The 17555-nt window shown below is 40.0% G+C and overlaps 1 protein-coding gene across 4 annotated transcripts in view; it reads left to right on the top strand.

Annotated features, from left to right (window-relative positions):
• The window catches only part of Cdk14 (cyclin dependent kinase 14), a 767749-nt gene that overhangs the window by 583454 nt on the left and 166740 nt on the right, over positions 1-17555 (top strand). For all 4 annotated transcript variants that reach the window (XM_071612068.1, XM_071612070.1, XM_071612062.1 and 1 more), the window contains exon 11: positions 12161-12224. In XM_071612068.1, coding sequence (XP_071468169.1) covers positions 12161-12224 — 64 coding nt within the window. The remainder of the gene's footprint in view (positions 1-12160; positions 12225-17555) is intronic.

Below are 17555 nucleotides of genomic sequence, written 5' to 3'. Positions count from 1 at the left end.
CTCTGATCTACAGAGCACAAAGCCAGTCTCTCTGCAGCCCTCATGTGAGGCAGCTCCTGATCTGAGGCGCCACACCACTGGACTGAGCTGATCCTCAGCCCCTCCTTCCAGATGCTGTTTTAACAAATCATTTTACATAAGTCCTCAAATGAAGGTAGACCTCACGACTTCCTCTCCACCACTTGTGCTTTTAGGTTGAAAAGTCCAGTTAGACAGAATCTTGCAAAGTCATGCTTCAGTGGGCTCTGAATCACCTGGGGCTCTTGCTGCACTGTAGCTTCAGATCCAGAAGCTTGGCAGCTTCACGGGTGGTGCTGATGCCTCTAGTCGAGGGACCATGCTTTGGGTAACAGGGCTCTGGCTCCTGCCTCAGGTCCCTCTCCCTGATCCTATTTTTCTGTTTGGAGGTGCTGCTCAGGCAGCTGGTCTGGTTCTTCTGCCCTTGCTTGGCAGCATCACCCCCTCCAGCCTCTGTGTCTTCACCCTCAGGCTGCTGAGTGTTTGTACATTACAAGGCTGCAGCTCCTACAGCGTACAGCTGGAGACCGACAGTCTGAGACCCTGTCACAATAACTTCACTCAGTCTGAAAAGAACAGTCGGTGAGATGAGAGTGAAATTGATGAGGGAATCAGTTTAGGGAGAAAGGGAATAGAAACAATAAGAGAAAAGAGAGCAAAAAGAAAGAAAATGTAGTCAGGGAAAAACATTTTAAATGAGTTGCTTTTACTGTGCTTTTAAGAACATTTTCTGCACCTTTTTTTTTTTTTTTTTTTTTGGTACACCAGGGATTGAACCAAGGGTGCTTAGCCACTGAGCTATATTCCCAGCCCTTTATATATATATATATATATATATATATATATATATATATATATATATATATATATATATATTTTTTTTATTTTATTTTGAGACAGGGTCTCCTTAAGTTGCTGAGGCTGGCTTTGAACTTGCAATCCTGCCTCATCCTCCTGAGCTGCTAGGGTTGCAGGTGTGCATCACCATGCCCCACTGGATTATTTTAAAGTTACTTTTTCTAATTTCCCTAACAATCACCTGCTTCTTCTGTTTATTCATCACCTATGAATCTTTTGTTGCTCTCTGGATCCAGGCCAGAAACTGGAATGAATGAATGAATGAAATGAATGAATGAATGAACAAACTAATTAATAATAATAATAACAATAATAATAATAAATCCCAAAGCCACTTAAACAACAGCCTCTGATAGATCACCACTGAGCCAGCCAGTGGTCTAACCCAGAGTGATATTAGAATCATTGGGGTGGCTTAGAAAATTCCACATATTTAGGCTGCTTCTTAGGCTAGTTAGAGCAAAATCTTTGGGGTGGGTCTCTTTTTTACTTTTTCTTTTTAATGAGTACTTTTTGATGATCCCTAGATAGTTCCCATATCTGGCCAACACCACTAAGTCAGACCTTTGCTGTCTAGCCAGTAAATTGAACTTATATTCAACAAGATAATAAAATCTGTCCTTTACTTATTTTGGTTTCTTCCTCTAAACCTTGACTGTGTTAAAAACACTGCATAATATTTTGGAAATAGTATCTTCTTCCATCCAGTACCTTCAGCTGAGGAGCCAATATTCAAGCCCCTTTCTGAAGCCCCAATCACTTTCATTTTCTCAGTCCAGGAGCTCCCTCTGCTGGCCGTTCTCAGGTAGTGCTCGCTGCTGTATCATGTCACTGTGGGTTCTGGGGCTCTCTGCAAAACAACCCAGAATCCCCAGAATTGTGGCATTTTAAAGCAGTTTTTCTAAGTCTACATAAAACAGTCAAGACATTGTTAAAAAATTAATAGTCAGAAAACTCTAATTCTTTCCCTTAGTACCTGCAAAAATATTCCCCCTAGATAGAAAATGGGGAAGGAAAGCTTTCTCTACCTTCCCTCATCTAATTCATCTAATTTCCTAGTCAACTCACTTCTCCATGCCTGTGCCATCAGTTGTAATTGAAATCAAATAAAAACAAAAGTAAACCTATATACATGACCTCATCGTATCACCCAAATTATATATTGTAGTATTACATCAGAATTATAATCAGAATTATTGTATCAGTGCATGTGATCATTGTGTTTCTGGAGGTAGAATTTAATCCTCATCACAGTGCAAACTCCAACCCATGACTCTGCTTAAGCAGAGTCTCATAAGCACACTCATTCCATTTCAAATAGCCCTTGTCATTAGAATGCCTTTCTTTCTTGTATACTAGTATCTTACCCCTTGGGTCCTTGTTTTCCTGTCACTCAGCACAGCATTAAGTCAGTCTCCAGTTAACAGTGCAGTAATGCATCTATTTGAAGTGTTGTTCTAAAGCATTTCTTTCTCAACAAGAATGAACATTACCGGTCAGCTTCATGGCCCAGAACCCTCTGGTCTTTCTGGGAATCTTCCATAGAGCGCTGACTTATTAACTCGTCTCTTTTCATGTGCAGCACCTGATACTGGCACAAGAATCCACCTGTGCTCTGACTAGTAAATAGTAGGACCTAATGATTAAATCTGTATTCATTGTTTATTGCTTTGTAACAATATTACCAGAAATTGAGCAAGCTCATGCACATTTATCATCTTGCAATTTTTATGGATCAGGACTCTCTGGGCATGGCCTAACTAGTTTCTCTTCTTTGTGCTCATACAACCAACATTGCAATCAAGGAATCAGCTGCAATCTTATGTTAGGTCAACTGGAAAAGGATCCACCTCTAAGCTCGAGTGGTTGTTAGAAATACTCAGCTTCTTGCAGGCTTTTGGACTGGGGGACTCAGGTTCTTGCTGTCTGTTGCCTGAGGTCTTCCCAACATAGCTGTATGCTTCCAAACAGTCAGTAATGGGGGAAGTCTGGGCATAGGCTAAATATAATAGCACAATATAATCACACAAATGACATTTCCTCATCTTTCTTATATTCTGTTGGTTAGAAGCATGTCACTGGTCCTAGGCATACTGGGTTTAATCCCCAGAAACCCTACCAAAAGCTTCTCAGGGACAGGAAGTGATATCAATAAACACTAGCTTATTTTGTCAATATGTGGCTAAAATCAACATACCCTGAAGCAGATGGTGCCCTCTGGCTGCTCTTCTCTGAATTCAGAACATGAACATATTTTGTCCGACCCATTTCCTGTGGATTTTGTTTCAAATTTGGATTAGGTAATTTTCTCATAGAAACTTGAATTAGGTCACTGGATTAGGGTGATTTCACAGGAAATCCAAGTCTCATCCAGTTTCCTGAGCAAAATGAAAGCCAGGGTGATGCTGGGCCAGCATTCCACGTGACAAGCACAGGCAGGAGCTGAGCGGTTGCTGCTCTCTGAGGACAGGCCTGCACCCTGCCCTCCCAGATGCAGTCCTCTGGCCCTACAGCCAGCCCTTTCCCTTAGTCATCTGCCTTCCTGGATCCTTGAAAATTTTGAATTCACATCCCTGTTCTTTTCCAGGAAAATAGAGTGCAGTAGGAGAGAAAGCACTGATGATTAAGTTAAAGAGACCTAGGCTCTACTTTTAAAAAAGGTAGTTTAAGGCAACTGACTCCTGCATTTACCTGTTTGTCATTTATGAGAATTCTTCAGTTCCATTCAACAAATATTAAGTGCCTATTTTCTGCCACATACTTTGGAAAAGGGAATATAAAGAAAACAAATAAAAATAAGACCAAAAAATCCCACTGAAAAAATCCCAATGGAAAACAAATGGGTAAAATTTCAACTGTGACAGTTACTACCAGGAAGAACCTATACTATGGGGATTCTGTTCTAGTATGCAGGGGCATACTAGGGGCTTGGCTGGGAAAAGGGATGTTTCAACTCAGAGCTGAAAAATTAATTAACAGCTAATTAGATGGAGGGGTCACAGATGTTCAGGCTTCAGAACCACATGTGTAAAGGCTCTGGGTGGAGGGAGAGCATGACAGACAGAAGGCACTGAAGGACCAGTGTTGGCAGAGCATGAGGAGAAAAAGGAGAGGCACTCATCTCAGCTGGGGAAGACAGGTCAGCAGGCCCAATCGGGCAGCACCTTGAGGGGCAGACGGACATATGAGATAAGATTTCTCCCAGAATGATGAGAAACCACTGAAACTTTGAAGGATTTGATTCATGGAGTGGCACTTGATCAAGTTTGATTTTGCAAAGACAACTCAGGAATATGTATACGTTACTTGGAAGAAGACCAGAATGGAGGCAAGCAGACTAGACTGTTGGGAGAGCACGGGCTTAGGAAATGATGGTGGCATGGTCACAGCAGGGGAGGGAAGAGGATGGAGGGATTCAAGACCACAGAGGGAAGTTAAAATCAGAAGAGTGGTAGTGGAAATAACAGAGTGTGGTTGGAGGGTGGAGGCATCTATAAAAATAACAAACCTGAAGAAGTTATTCAAGAACCTTCTGGGAAATCCCATTCTGTCTTCATAGTCCTTCGCTCTGGTCTGCCGGCCTGACTGGCTCTGAGGTAGTTATGGGATGTCTCCTGTACTTCACCATTAATTCTGAGGGTGAATCCAACAGGTCCTGTTCCTTCTTGGCATTAAAACAAATCAGGCCAGAATAGTAGAAGCCAGCCAGAACCTTTCTGGGGTCCACTTGGTGGTTCCCAATATTCCAGCCTCCTCCCTCTTCCTCTCGCCCTGTGGCTCCCTGGACTGGCTTTCTCATTCCACATTGGAGTGTTTGGCTGTAGCATCGTACTTTTCATGGTTTAATATTTTTCTTTCAATCAACTCATTTCAAGTAATGCTATTTATTTGTTCATATCACTACAGAAAGTAGAAAACCTTTATGAACTGGCATAAATTGAAAGTAAAATAAAAATAAAATCAATGAAAAATCAGTAAGTTTATTAAATTTGATCTTCTCATCCACCCAGAATTCTGGGCCTGAGGCCTGCTTTCCTTTGGAGGGATGTGAACAAGCACCACACTGAGGTTTTTTTTCTTGATGTTCTCAAAAGAATTGAAAGAGAATCAGAAAGGGAACAACTTTCTCAATATGAGAGTAAATATCATGTAATGTTCTGTTCATATCCTGAAATAATTTCCAGTGTAGGAGTACGTGTTCCACTCTAGGGAAAGCTGCTTTGGACCAGGGGTTCTAAGGATGAGTTAGAATCAGCTGTGGATCTTTTGTACAAAGAGCAGATTTACTGGTTCTGGGCTGGAACCCAGCCAAAGGTATTTTGAAACAAATAATGATTAATGATAACAGAATATGGAGCCATTTAGGAAATTGAGATTATTCTTGGTTTTCATACAGATTGAAGGTCCACTGACTTTTAGTGACAATAGCCATGATGCTAGCCTTTGAGTACTGCGTGGATCTGTCCTGCCCAATGAAGAACTAAGTGGCCCTCCAGAGGCTTCTCCTGGTGAAACTCTTGTTGTCGTCACCCAAGCCTAGAATCACCTCACTCTTTGTTTTTTCATGTAAATACAGTAACATGTAAGAAAATAAGCACAGTACATATAAGCATACTTGTACTTAGAAGCACAAAACATTGTTGCTCAGTTTTAAGATATTAATTATTAATATATACTGAATTATACAGATACCAGCTAATAAGTAACTTCAGAAAATTCTGTCACTAAACAGAAATGCTACTATGACAGTTGAGTCTCCAATGCAACACAGATGAATTTGTCGTCTTTTGTAGTTGTGGCCTTAAATAAGGCAATCTGACATACAGATACAGGTATGCCACTATTTCATTTTTCCCTCTAGTGCCATCCCATCTGAGCTTTTTCCTATTTCAGTGCACATGTTTTTTGTTGTTTGTTTTTTTTCAGGAACTTCTTTTAGGTCCTCTTCATGTGATGGCTATAATATTACATTGATTTCTTTTTTATAGTTGCATGTAGGTACCTTTTATGCTCTCTGAGTTCCATTTCTGGGGAGTAAAAAAGCCTTGTATAAAATGCTTTGTAAAGAGGAGGCACCTTGGGCTGGGGTTGTGGCTCACAGGTAGAGTGCTCACCTAGCATGCATGAGGCACTGGGTTCGATCCTCAGCACCACATAAAGTAAAATAAAGATATTGTGTCCACCTATAACTAAAAAATAAATATTTTTTTTTAAAAAGAGGAGGCACCTGGCACAGAGGGAGCCAGCATCACTGCTTTAGCTGTACCTTCTCCTGTGCACCTCACAACCCCCAGGGGAGAGCACCTGCCACATCCCATAGTAGCTCTGCCATGATCTCAGCTCCTGGTGTGCCTCCTCCATGCCAGCCTCTGGGAGTTCAGTGAAGCACAAATCTGACCTTGTCACTCCTACCCCTCTTCTTTGTTCATTATCCATGTCTGTGGACCTGGAGCTGCCCCCTCTTAGGGCCACCACTTCACTCCCAGCTGGCGCACCCTGGAAAGAGAGATCTGGATCTTGAGAGAGAAAGTCCAGATTCAAAAAGAAGAAAGAGGAAGAGGAGGAGGAGGAGGAGGAGGAAGAGGAGGAGGAGGAGGAGGAGGAGGAGGATACTTAGACCTTTTCGGTATACATATGGTAGTAAAAAGCAAATGATAAGAGAAAAAAAAAATGAGCCACAACCATGAGTTCCCAGAAGGGGGTGCCCAGGGCAGAACTGAATGGCCTGGCTGGACTCCCCTGGGCCCCAGTCCCCTCATGCATCCCCTCTTCTGCCTGGAGTCCTCTCCTGCTCCTCTGCTGGACAAACCCCTAGTCATCTGGATGGCTCAGTTTCAAGGCTGCCTTCTCTGAGCTGTCCCTGAGCTGTTCTGCCACCTCGTGTCCCTCTCAAGCACAAGTGTGTCTGACCCTTGTTTCTGTCCTTGACTCTCTCCAGACTCAGCACCTGCAAGGTGGTGCTTACTTTTTATATAACTCTTGTCTTCTGTCCCTAGGAAAAGGCTGGGCATCTCTTTGGTACTCAGTATGTCTCTGTTTATTACATGGATAGGAAAATGTAATAAATGTGTGAAGAGGTAATGTGAATAGGTACAAAATTTACAATGCACACCGGATGGATATCCAGTGAACAGTGAGGGCCCTTCCATCCCAGATTCCATCACCCATTTCCCCTTCCTGAGACCACTACTGCTGCTTGTTCTTATAGAGATATCCTGTGCCTGATCAAGTTATCTAGAGAGATGGAAGATGAGTACTTGATTCAAACATGTCATTGGCGTTTCCAAGGACTTCTGTGCTCAACTTGGCTGTCTTGGGGCATCTCCTCCTATCCTAGGCCACCTTTGACTTCCTGCCTCTTTCTCCTTCCTCTTAACATACTTCATCCTTCCACCCTCTGCCTTTTCTACCAACGTCCTCCTCTTAAAGTGTTCTTCTCACCACCATCCACAAACATTTCCACCTCCCCTAATCCATAGCACATTGCTCATGCTGTTTTGGGTGACACAAGCTCCAGGTGGCTCTTCTGCATCTCCTCTGGCCATTATTCTGGGTGCAGAGCTCACAGTCAGGCAGAGTTAAGAAAGTCACCTTTCTCTCTGGCTCCTCTAGGAGCTTTATGCTGTCTCTTCCAGGGTAGGGTAGGTAACATCCCAGCAAGTTCTGCTGAGCCACTGCACAAATATCTGTGAGACTAAGGATTCAGAATAATCTTCTAGAACCTAAAGCCATACAGCTATAAAGCAATCATCATTTTAGAGATATTCCATGTTTGGACTTTCACAGTTTAAGTTTTAAAATGGTCGCTCTTTGGTTGTTCTCCATTCCCTTACAGTTCACAGTAAAGGCAATAATTTAAATCATCAGTGCTGCTGTGGTCAAGCTCATAAAACCCAGAACCCCGAGGTGAAAAGCCAGCACTTTCTGCACCACTTCATTAGTTCACACTTGGGTGAGCCAGGTTTATTTGCACCCCATAGACCAGAATGCCCCTGTGCTGGACTCTCTGTTAGAAACTCCTTTATCCCCTGGAGCCAGAAAGAAGTGCTGGCAGCCCTGGTTCTACCTAAGCCACAGGCATTCCTGAGGGAAAGCCTGAGGACTCGTCTTAGCAGCCCTGAGTCCTGTACAACCACAAAGACTAGACAAATGTGAGAACTGGTTTGGAAGGGTATGCGAATATACACTAGTTCTTGAACTCTGATCTCCAGAAGTTTAGTTTCTTCTTTTATTTGTAAAACAGATAGAAGGCCCTCTTTTTCTCAGCATCTTCCTTTGCTCAGCATAGAGGCTGACATGAGGCCAAGATCTATGCCATACCTATAGGGGCATAGCCAACAAGAGCAAGTCTGAGGTCATTAAGTCACATTATTAGGGTCAGGAATGTAGTCTTCCACCAATAAAGTGTGTTCATCCAGTTTTTCTTAATATTCTTCTGGAAGATGTATACCTGTTAACAGGAAAATTAGACCATTTTATTTTGTAGGTGGTATTCAACATTGGCTTTTTGTAAACATATACACTTAAGAGTTCCAAATATTTCTCTCTTTCTGAAATTGCTCCCTAAGGTCCATATTTATATTTCCAGATGCCCTTTACACCCTCTCTTTAGACCTGCAGGCATTTCTCACATTAAACAGGCCTCTACCCCTGAATCTGCTCTATTGCCTGCATTCTTAATTTCAGCTAATAATTTCTTGTTTGAATTAGAATTGGTTTTTAATTGCTAGATATATTTTACACTATGACTCACTCTGCACATGCACACACATAGATATAACTTGAACAGAAGTTTTAAAAATATGTATCTTTATTTTATCTGTCACCCTCTGGTATCTTATCTGTGTCTCATCTTTTGAAAAAAGGCTTATGTATCCCCTTATTCCTTTATTGGTTTACCTCTTTCTTTGGCTAAAAGGTATCCTGTGCTCATGGGACTTGGATTCTGCTTTGAGATGCTCCTATCAACTCTCTAGATGAAGTTGACAGTCTTCAATGACTTGCTGTTTGATAAAAGCTGAAACAGAGATCAAATGCAGCCTCTTTGAGCTCAGTATTTGACCTAAAATGATAACCCAGCCTGCAGTCCATTCATTCATTCATTTACTCAGCCACCCAACATTTACTAAGTGTGTATTCTAGTGTGAGGCACATGGTGGGGTACTCAGTATCCAAATATGAACATCATGGTCTCTTCCCTGAGGTCGGTAATAGAGACGAGTAGTCTAACAATTACAAAGATTAGGTCCTATAAATGGAAGTCTGCACAAAGCACTCTGGGATCACAAAAAAAGTGAGTCATGACACGGACCAGAGAATACAGAAGTTCTCTCAAGTATGAGTGCAGCTGGCCAAGTCAGAGGCAGGGCATTTGGGAAGAGGAATCATCACTGGGAGAAGGCCTGGGGCATGGGCAGCCTGATAATTGGGGGAACTGAAATTATGTCAGTTCTAACTAGAATAATCTGCTCTCACTGCTGCCCCTTCTGTACTTGGTTACTCAGTGCTCACTCTCTTACTAAACTGTCCTCTGCCACACAGGCTTTCTCCCTGTTCCCAAAGACACTCAAACAACACAGCCACCTCTGGGCTCTCGCTTCACTGTCACACACCTCCAAGAGAGCTCTTGTTCTATCAGAGGCAGCTCATCACATCACTGCTCCTGGTCATCTGCTACACTGGGTCAGGATCACCTCAAAAAGGGCCCCAAGTCCCATCCTCATATCTTCTGTGAGGGACAGGAAGGTGCACAATCATTATGCCCAGACTTAAGGTGAAACTGCTTGAATAGATATGTAGAAGACTTCTCAGCACATCATAGCACATCCTTTGAAGACTTCTAGGGACATCATATGTTATAAGCACACTTGTTTACAGATGTCATAACCACATTTTAAATATTGATGGCACAGATGCAATTTTCTTTATTACTGTTTTATTCACAAAAGATTATTTTTTTACTTTTAGATAATACGCTTTTTCCTTCCCAATAGTGGAATTTATTAACAGTTAATACAAATTAAAATCTTTTACCTGAGACAACAATACATACCCACTTTCCCTAGTGTTTTGGTAAACCATCATTGCCAACCATTCATTTAATCCAAACTGCCCTTTCCAAAAAGGCTTTTACAGAAAGCAAAATTAATTTTTAATTCTTCTTCTTTTCCTTTGCTAACCTTCTGCCCACTTTGCTTTTCCTGTGTAAATGCTCCAGAATTATTGGCAGGAGAAGCAATTGGGTCTGGAATCTCAATAGCCCAATCTGTAACTGAAAAAAAATAAAAGGTCTGTGTATTTCTGTCTCCTGGTAATTTTTATGGACAACCATACTATCTGATAGCTACTTTGACAGAACAACTGGATGTGGATGAGGATGACATCTAGCGAATAGTTTTGCTAACACAAGTACTGGAGAAACAGGGCCAGCCAGGTAACAATCATAGTTCATTAGGAACAAGAGAGCAGCATTCATGTGCTGGCTGGACTTTTCATTGTTTATCAAATTTCAGAAGGTCTATTTCATGTGATGGATTGGCTGCATTTGAGTTACAATTTTAGTTGAAAATTTCCTCCCTTTAGTAAAGTTTAGTGTGATAAACCCCTTTGTCCTTTATACAATACTTAGTGTGAGAGCAAAGAGAAACCCCCCAAATAAGCTGCAAGCCCTGTCTGCAAGCTTGATTGTCTCCTTCTCTTGAAAGGGTGGTTGGGGTTATTGAAAAGAAAGGGAAAATGCCTTTTACAGAAACACTTATCACAATTGTTTATGTCGGGCAGACAGTGCCTTTGTCTCTTTTCCTGTCTTACAAACTCTTCCTTCCCCCTGCCTTGCCCCTCCCCACCCTGTCCATCAATTATGAGACTTTGTGTAGATCTCCCTATTAATGTTAGCATTAATTAGTGTTTATAAAATTAACCAATTTTTTATTTCAAAGAAGAATTGTATTATCGTGTGTGCAATTCAGTGTGTCAGTGAAGAATGCAAATACACGTAAATGCCCTTGACTTCTGCTCACTGTGTGTGCCAAAGTTCACTGATTGCCTAGTAATGACTGCTAATCCTCAGAGGTAAAGAGAATATACCTCATTTCCTCCCATAATATTTCCCCTTCCTCCTCCTCCCTTGCCATTCTCCAGCTTTATTTATCTCTTGCCCTTTCCAATGTTTTCCCATCAGAGCTTGAATGACAGAATCCAGCATTGACTCTCTTAAGTGGAGAGTCACTGTGGGGAAAGTGGGAAGTGGACATTCTGCATTCTCCCACAAAGCCGCTGCTTCCCTGACCTGACCGTTTTCTACGGATACTTTGAATAATATCTAATACTTACAAAGTGCCCACTGTGTACCTGATGGTATTTGCCACACAGATGAGTCAGGTGCTGTTATCACCCCTGTCCCCTGCCCAGTTTGCATATGAGGAAATTGAAGCTCAGTGAGATTCTTTCTTGCCTCAGTTTACATGGTTAGACAATAGGGGAGCAAGGATTTGAACTCCAGGTGTTTGTCTTCAGCATCTGTGCTCCTAACCCTTAAAATTCACTGTTCTCAATCAACGGTTCACCATGATCATGGAGAATGAGCGCAAGGAAAAGTGGCACTGAAGATTCAGATTGAGTGTGCCTAGTTATGGTGACCTGGAATTGCTCTTGGATTCCTTTTGCCAGGTCTAACATTGTGGTGATAGGAATGTAGATGGGGAAAGAAAGTGGAAGTCATAATAGTAAAAGGAGAAAGTGTATGAAGAATAATATGTTGGCAAGAGGAAACCTTAAATCATATAGTTTAACTTTTTAACTGTAATGAGAGAATTTGAGCATGCTAAGCTGTCACTCTTGCATCTTTGAAACGTTATGATATGCAGACAAAAATGAATGGAAGAAATGACAAAGTTCTCAAAACTGATAAATGATGAGACATGATACTGGAGTGAAGGCAAAAAGCTCATGAAAGAATCACGAGGGATACAGATGTACTTTATTCAGGTCCATGTTGATGACATCTTATCATTTGATTCCTTGGCGTACTTATTATGTTTGGGTTGATAAAATATAACAGATTTACTTGTCTTGTCACGTTCAGCTGCATTTGTCAGAACACAGAGAGTCATCTTGGGTGGCTCTTTAGCTGGATTTGTTTTTACAGAAATAAAATCCCTGGCACATGATAATGGAAAAAAAAATCCAGTTTCATAATATGCAGTGTACTGTTTTTCTACACTTGAGAATTTTGAGTGCTTTGGAAATAATAAGTCTGTTTTCACAATTTCCTGCTCTCCACTAGGTTCTTGGAACACCAAATGAGGACACATGGCCTGGAGTCCATTCTTTACCACATTTTAAGCCAGGTATGTTTCATTAATCACAAATACTAAATACTTCCTATTGCAAAGGGTGAATGTATAAATGTTCACTCTCAAGTAATGTATTGCCTTGAAAATGTCTGGTTACTTTTTCCTGCATGAATTTTAAGCACTAATGAAGTTTCCTTTTGATTTCACAAGTATTTGTACAAATAGGGACAAAAACGAGAGACTTTCACCATGTGAACTCTGGGTTGACCGCATGGTCTTGTGGTCATTTCATTATCGATTCAACCAGCATCCATGTCTATAAAAACAAAATTCAAATTGGAGCTCTACAACTCAGTTGCGTCACTTCTTTTAATAATGCTAGGAAAAGTATTGAATTGTAAAAAGGAAACATCACAATTTGATTTATTTTTACAAAACTAGTAATATATGGTCAATTAATTTTATTTAAATATATAAAATGTTCTGGGTGCCCCGCTCTATAGAATTTGGTACATTTGAATGCAAAATATGTAAATCCCTAAATTTAGAAATCTGAAAGAGCAGAACTTTAAAAATAAGTTGTCACTTTTTCCATCACCAGTAGGTGGCAGTCATGAAACTTTCAGTTTTAATAATTACAGGAAAATCTCAGTCTGCTTAATTCTTGAGGGATGAAAGATTTGGAACTTGAAATTTAATAAAATCGGTAAAATTAATTATTATAAAGTGATTTTCTTCTTGTTGTTGTTGTTTTTTCTTTTCTCAAATACAAAACATGGTTTATGAAATGCAGACCTCCCATAAAATTACTGAAAGAGATTTTATGGAAGATCTAATAGTCCATTATCCTATTACAGAAAAGACTTATGAATAATTTGTTAGGGAAGCCAAGTATATTCTTCTGCTGCTCTTCCCCTCTTTTGGGGACTATCAGGAATAAATTATCAATTCTAAAGAACGACTGAGATGGGAAACTATTTTTATTCTTAATATTTTTTCTTCTGAAAGTGTACAGTGTGCTGAGAATTCTTTTATCTTCTTCAGCAGCCCCAAAGACTCTTTGTACTTATTCTGAAACTCTTAAATGACTTCTATGTTCTGAAAGACTCTAACAACTTAACAATTTAATATGGATTTTTTTTATTTCTTATTTTTTGTAACCAAGAAAGAAGGATCCTCAAACAGATCTGCTTGTTCCTAGTGGGTTCTAAGTGAAGAACATAGCTTTTCATAAATGTTCCAATTGCAGGCTCTTAGAGAAGGTTTGATTCTCATTAGGATTTAAAATTTTGTCCTAGGGAAATAAGATAGAAGAATTTGAGGGGCTGGTCTATAGCTCAGTGGTAGAGCACTTGTCCAGTCCTGAATGAAATTCCCAGCACTGCAAAAAAACAGTAAAAATAAAACTTAAAAACATTTTAAATGAATAAAGTTAAATGCAGAAAGGAAAAAAAAAAAAACAACAACAACATGATAGTCATTTGGCCTGCCAAGTGTTTAGACGAAAAAGCTGAAGTAATTTGTCTATTGTGGTGTGAATAGAAGTTAATCTCCGTCAATAGCATACACGAGCATTTATTAAATATAGTCTGGAAAGTTCTGTGTGATGTAGTGTAAATTAAGCTAACAGATTGTGAACCTCATGAGACCAGGGACTATTCATAGTACATATTTGGCATCAAAAAATAATTGTTGCTCTGAATTATACTGAATGTTTAAACAGACATTATGTATGTGACTCCTTTGGTCAATATATATAAATTGGAATACACATGTTTAGAGTTATATGTAAGCCCTCACCAGACACAAAACACACACCAGGCAGTAGTCCAAGGGCACACACTTGAATGGCATAAGGCATGGGTGCCGCTGAGCTCATGCCACATTCCAAGCACAGCTTGACACAGAGTGCTAAGTGCTTCCTGAGTTGATTTGACAGGAGTCAGGTGGAAACCAGCTTACAAACAGGCAAAAGCAGCAGATCTATAATGATCTCCATGAAGCGCTAGACAGACCATCAGGAGAGACCTGGTCTTGACCTCACAGACTCCATACTCCAGGGAGGAGAAAATACACTTTCCTGAAGAAGAGTATCCGTGCTAAGACTTGCCTGTGCCTCCCCGCCCCACCTCCTCATTCTACCCCAAGAGAGCCTTAGAAAGTCTGAGAGGAATACAAAATCCAAGCCATGAAGATATACTTTATTTTATAATAGATAATAAATTTAAGCAGTTTGAGAAGTCGAACAATGTGAAAAGGAACATAAAGCAAAGCCTTTTCCTTCTCTGCTCTCCATCTGCCAGACCATCCCCAGCCCCCAGAATATTCATTTCCTATTTTTCTTTCCTTTATGTAAATATAGGAAATTATGAATATATAGGTATATATATGTATGTGTATTATATATGTATGTGTATATATAATATATATGTATATCATATATATATATATATATATATATATATATATATATATATATACATACACATACACATACATATTTTCCCATGTTAGTGCCTCTTGTAGGTCTTCTCATGTCACTGCATAGAGGAGGCTGGTGTGGTTTCCTTCTCTGTTGTGCAGATTTAACCTGTTTTCTAATTATGGTCATTTGGGTATTGCCATTGTTCTACTATTAGAAATTTTAATGCAGTTAAAAACTGTGGACGTTCACATATACATATACATTGCGTGTATGCAGGTGTATCTGGAAGGTGAGTTATGAGGAATAGGGTTAAAAAGCCAACAGGCATAAACTTACAACTTTAAACACTTCTGCCAAACTATTGTCCAAAGGAGCGATACCCCTTGCCTCTGTTACCAGAAAAATAGACGAGAATGCTGCTTCTCCACAGCATCTTCTCTGTCCTCTACAGTGTGCAGTCAAATGCAATTAAATGACCAAAAGTGTCTCAACCTCATTTTAGCTGTAGTGATGGGCTTGGCCTCTTGTCACATGCCTGAGGATCACTTGCATTTCCTTTCCTGGAAATTTTTTTTTTATCTTTTGCCCAATTAACAACTGCAAGTTTTGTGTCATTTTCTTATCAATTTCCAGGAGTTCCTAGAGAATTTCTTCCTTTATCTATGAAAAGTTTTTGCTTTTCAGAGATTAAACAAAATGTTCTTTTCTAATTTTTAAGCTTGCCATCCTCACTCTCATATCTTCCTTAACTTATTTAACCAAATAAATTTTGTCTCAAGAAAAAGAGCCCATAGTATTTGCAAAGGAGTTCAAATGTTATTTTTTTAAAACTAATCTTTATGATTCATTTCCATAAAATCATTTATTGATTCAACCATACTTATTGAATATCACTTGTATGTTTGGGTGCTGGGAATATTGCATTGAACAAAACACAAAAGATCCCTATCAGGAGAGAAACATGGTAGTGAAATTTATACTCTATTCAGTGACGGAGAGTACTATGGAAAATCAGAGCAAGAAACATACAGGGAAGTCCCAGGGAAGGGCTGACTTACAATTTTATTTTATTTTTTTTTTTTTATTTTTTATTGTTGGCTGTTCAAAACATTACATAGTTCTTGATATATCATATTTCACAATTTGATTCAAGTGGGTTATGAGCTCCCATTTTTACCCCATATACAGATTGCAGAATCACATCAGTTACACATCCATTGATTTACATATTGCCATACTAGTGTCTGTTGTATTCTGCTGTCTTTCCTATCCTCTACTATCCCCCCTCCCCTCCCCTCCCCTCCCCTCCCCTCCCCTCTTTTCTCTCTGCCCCCTTTACTGACATTCGTTTGTCCCCCTTGTATTATTTTTCCCCTTCCCCTCACTTCCTCTTGTATGTACTTTTGTATACCTCTGAGGGTCTCCTTCCATTTCCATGCATTTTCCCTTCTCTCTCCCTTTCCCTCCCACCTCTCATCCCTGTTTAATGTTAATCTTCTTCTCATGCTCTTCAACCCTACTCTGTTCTTAGCTACTCTCCTTATATCAAAGAAGACATTTGACATTTGTTTTTTAGGGATTGGCTAGCTTCACTTAGCATAATCTGCTCTAATGCCATCCATTTCCCTGTAAATTCTATGATTTTGTCATTTTTTAATGCAGAGTAATACTCCATTGTGTATAAATGCCACATTTTTTTTATCCATTCATCCATTGAAGGGCATCTAGGTTGGTTCCACAGTCTAGCTATTGTGAATTGTGCTGCTATGAACATCGATGTAGCAGTGTCCCTGTAGCATGCTCTTTTTAGGTCTTTAGGGAATAGACCGAGAAGGGGAATAGCTGGGTCAAATGGTGGCTCCATTCCCAGCTTTCCAAGAAATCTCCATACTGCTTTCCAAATTGGCTGCACCAATTTGCAGTCCCACCAGCAATGTACAAGTGTACCCTTTTCCCCACATCCTCGCCAGCACTTGTTGTTGTTTGACTTCATAATGGCTGCCAATCTAACTGGAGTGAGATGGTATCTTAGGGTGGTTTTGATTTGCATTTCTCTGACTGCTAGAGATGGTGAGCATTTTTTCATGTACTTGTTGATTGACTGTATGTCCTCCTCTGAGAAGTGTCTGTTCAGGTCCTTGGCCCATTTGTTGATTGGGTTGTTTGTTCTCTTATTGTCTAATTTTTTGAGCTCTTTGTATACTCTGGATATTAGGGCTCTATCTGAAGTGTGAGGAGTAAAGATTTGTTCCCAGGATGTAGGCTCTCTATTTACCTCTCTTATTGTATCTTTTGCTGAGAAAAAACTTTTGAGTTTGAGTAAGTCCCATTTGTTGATTCTAGTTATTAACTTTTGTGCTATGGGTGTCCTATTGAGGAATTTGGAGCCCGACCCCACAGTATGTAGATCGTAGCTAACTTTTTCTTCTATCAGACGGCGCGTCTCTGATTTGATATCAAGCTCCTTGATCCATTTTGAATTAACTTTTGTGCATGGCGAGAGAAAGGGATTCAGTTTCATTTTGTTGCATATGGATTTCCAGTTTTCCCAGCACCATTTGTTGAAGATGCTATCCTTCCTCCATTGCATGCTTTTAGACCCTTTATCAAATATAAGATAGTTGTAGTTTTGTGGATTGGTTTCTGTGTCCTCTATTCTGTACCATTGGTCCACCCGCCTGTTTTGGTACCAGTACCATGCTGTTTTTGTTACTATTGCTCTGTAATATAGTTTGAAGTCTGGTATCGCTATACCGCCTGATTCACACTTCCTGCTTAGCATTGTTTTTGCTATTCTGGGTCTTTTATTTTTCCATATGAATTTCATGATTGCTTTCTCTATTTCTACAAGAAATGCCGTTGGGATTTTGATTGGCATTGCATTAAACCTATAGAGAACTTTTGGTAATATCGCCATTTTGATGATGTTAGTTCTGCCTATCCATGAACAGGGTATATTT

The sequence above is a fragment of the Marmota flaviventris genome, chromosome 1 (genome assembly GCF_047511675.1).
Source record: "Marmota flaviventris isolate mMarFla1 chromosome 1, mMarFla1.hap1, whole genome shotgun sequence".
Taxonomy (NCBI): domain Eukaryota; kingdom Metazoa; phylum Chordata; class Mammalia; order Rodentia; family Sciuridae; genus Marmota; species Marmota flaviventris.
Note: the sequence above shows the minus strand (reverse complement) of the source record. Positions and strands in the feature narration are given on the sequence as shown.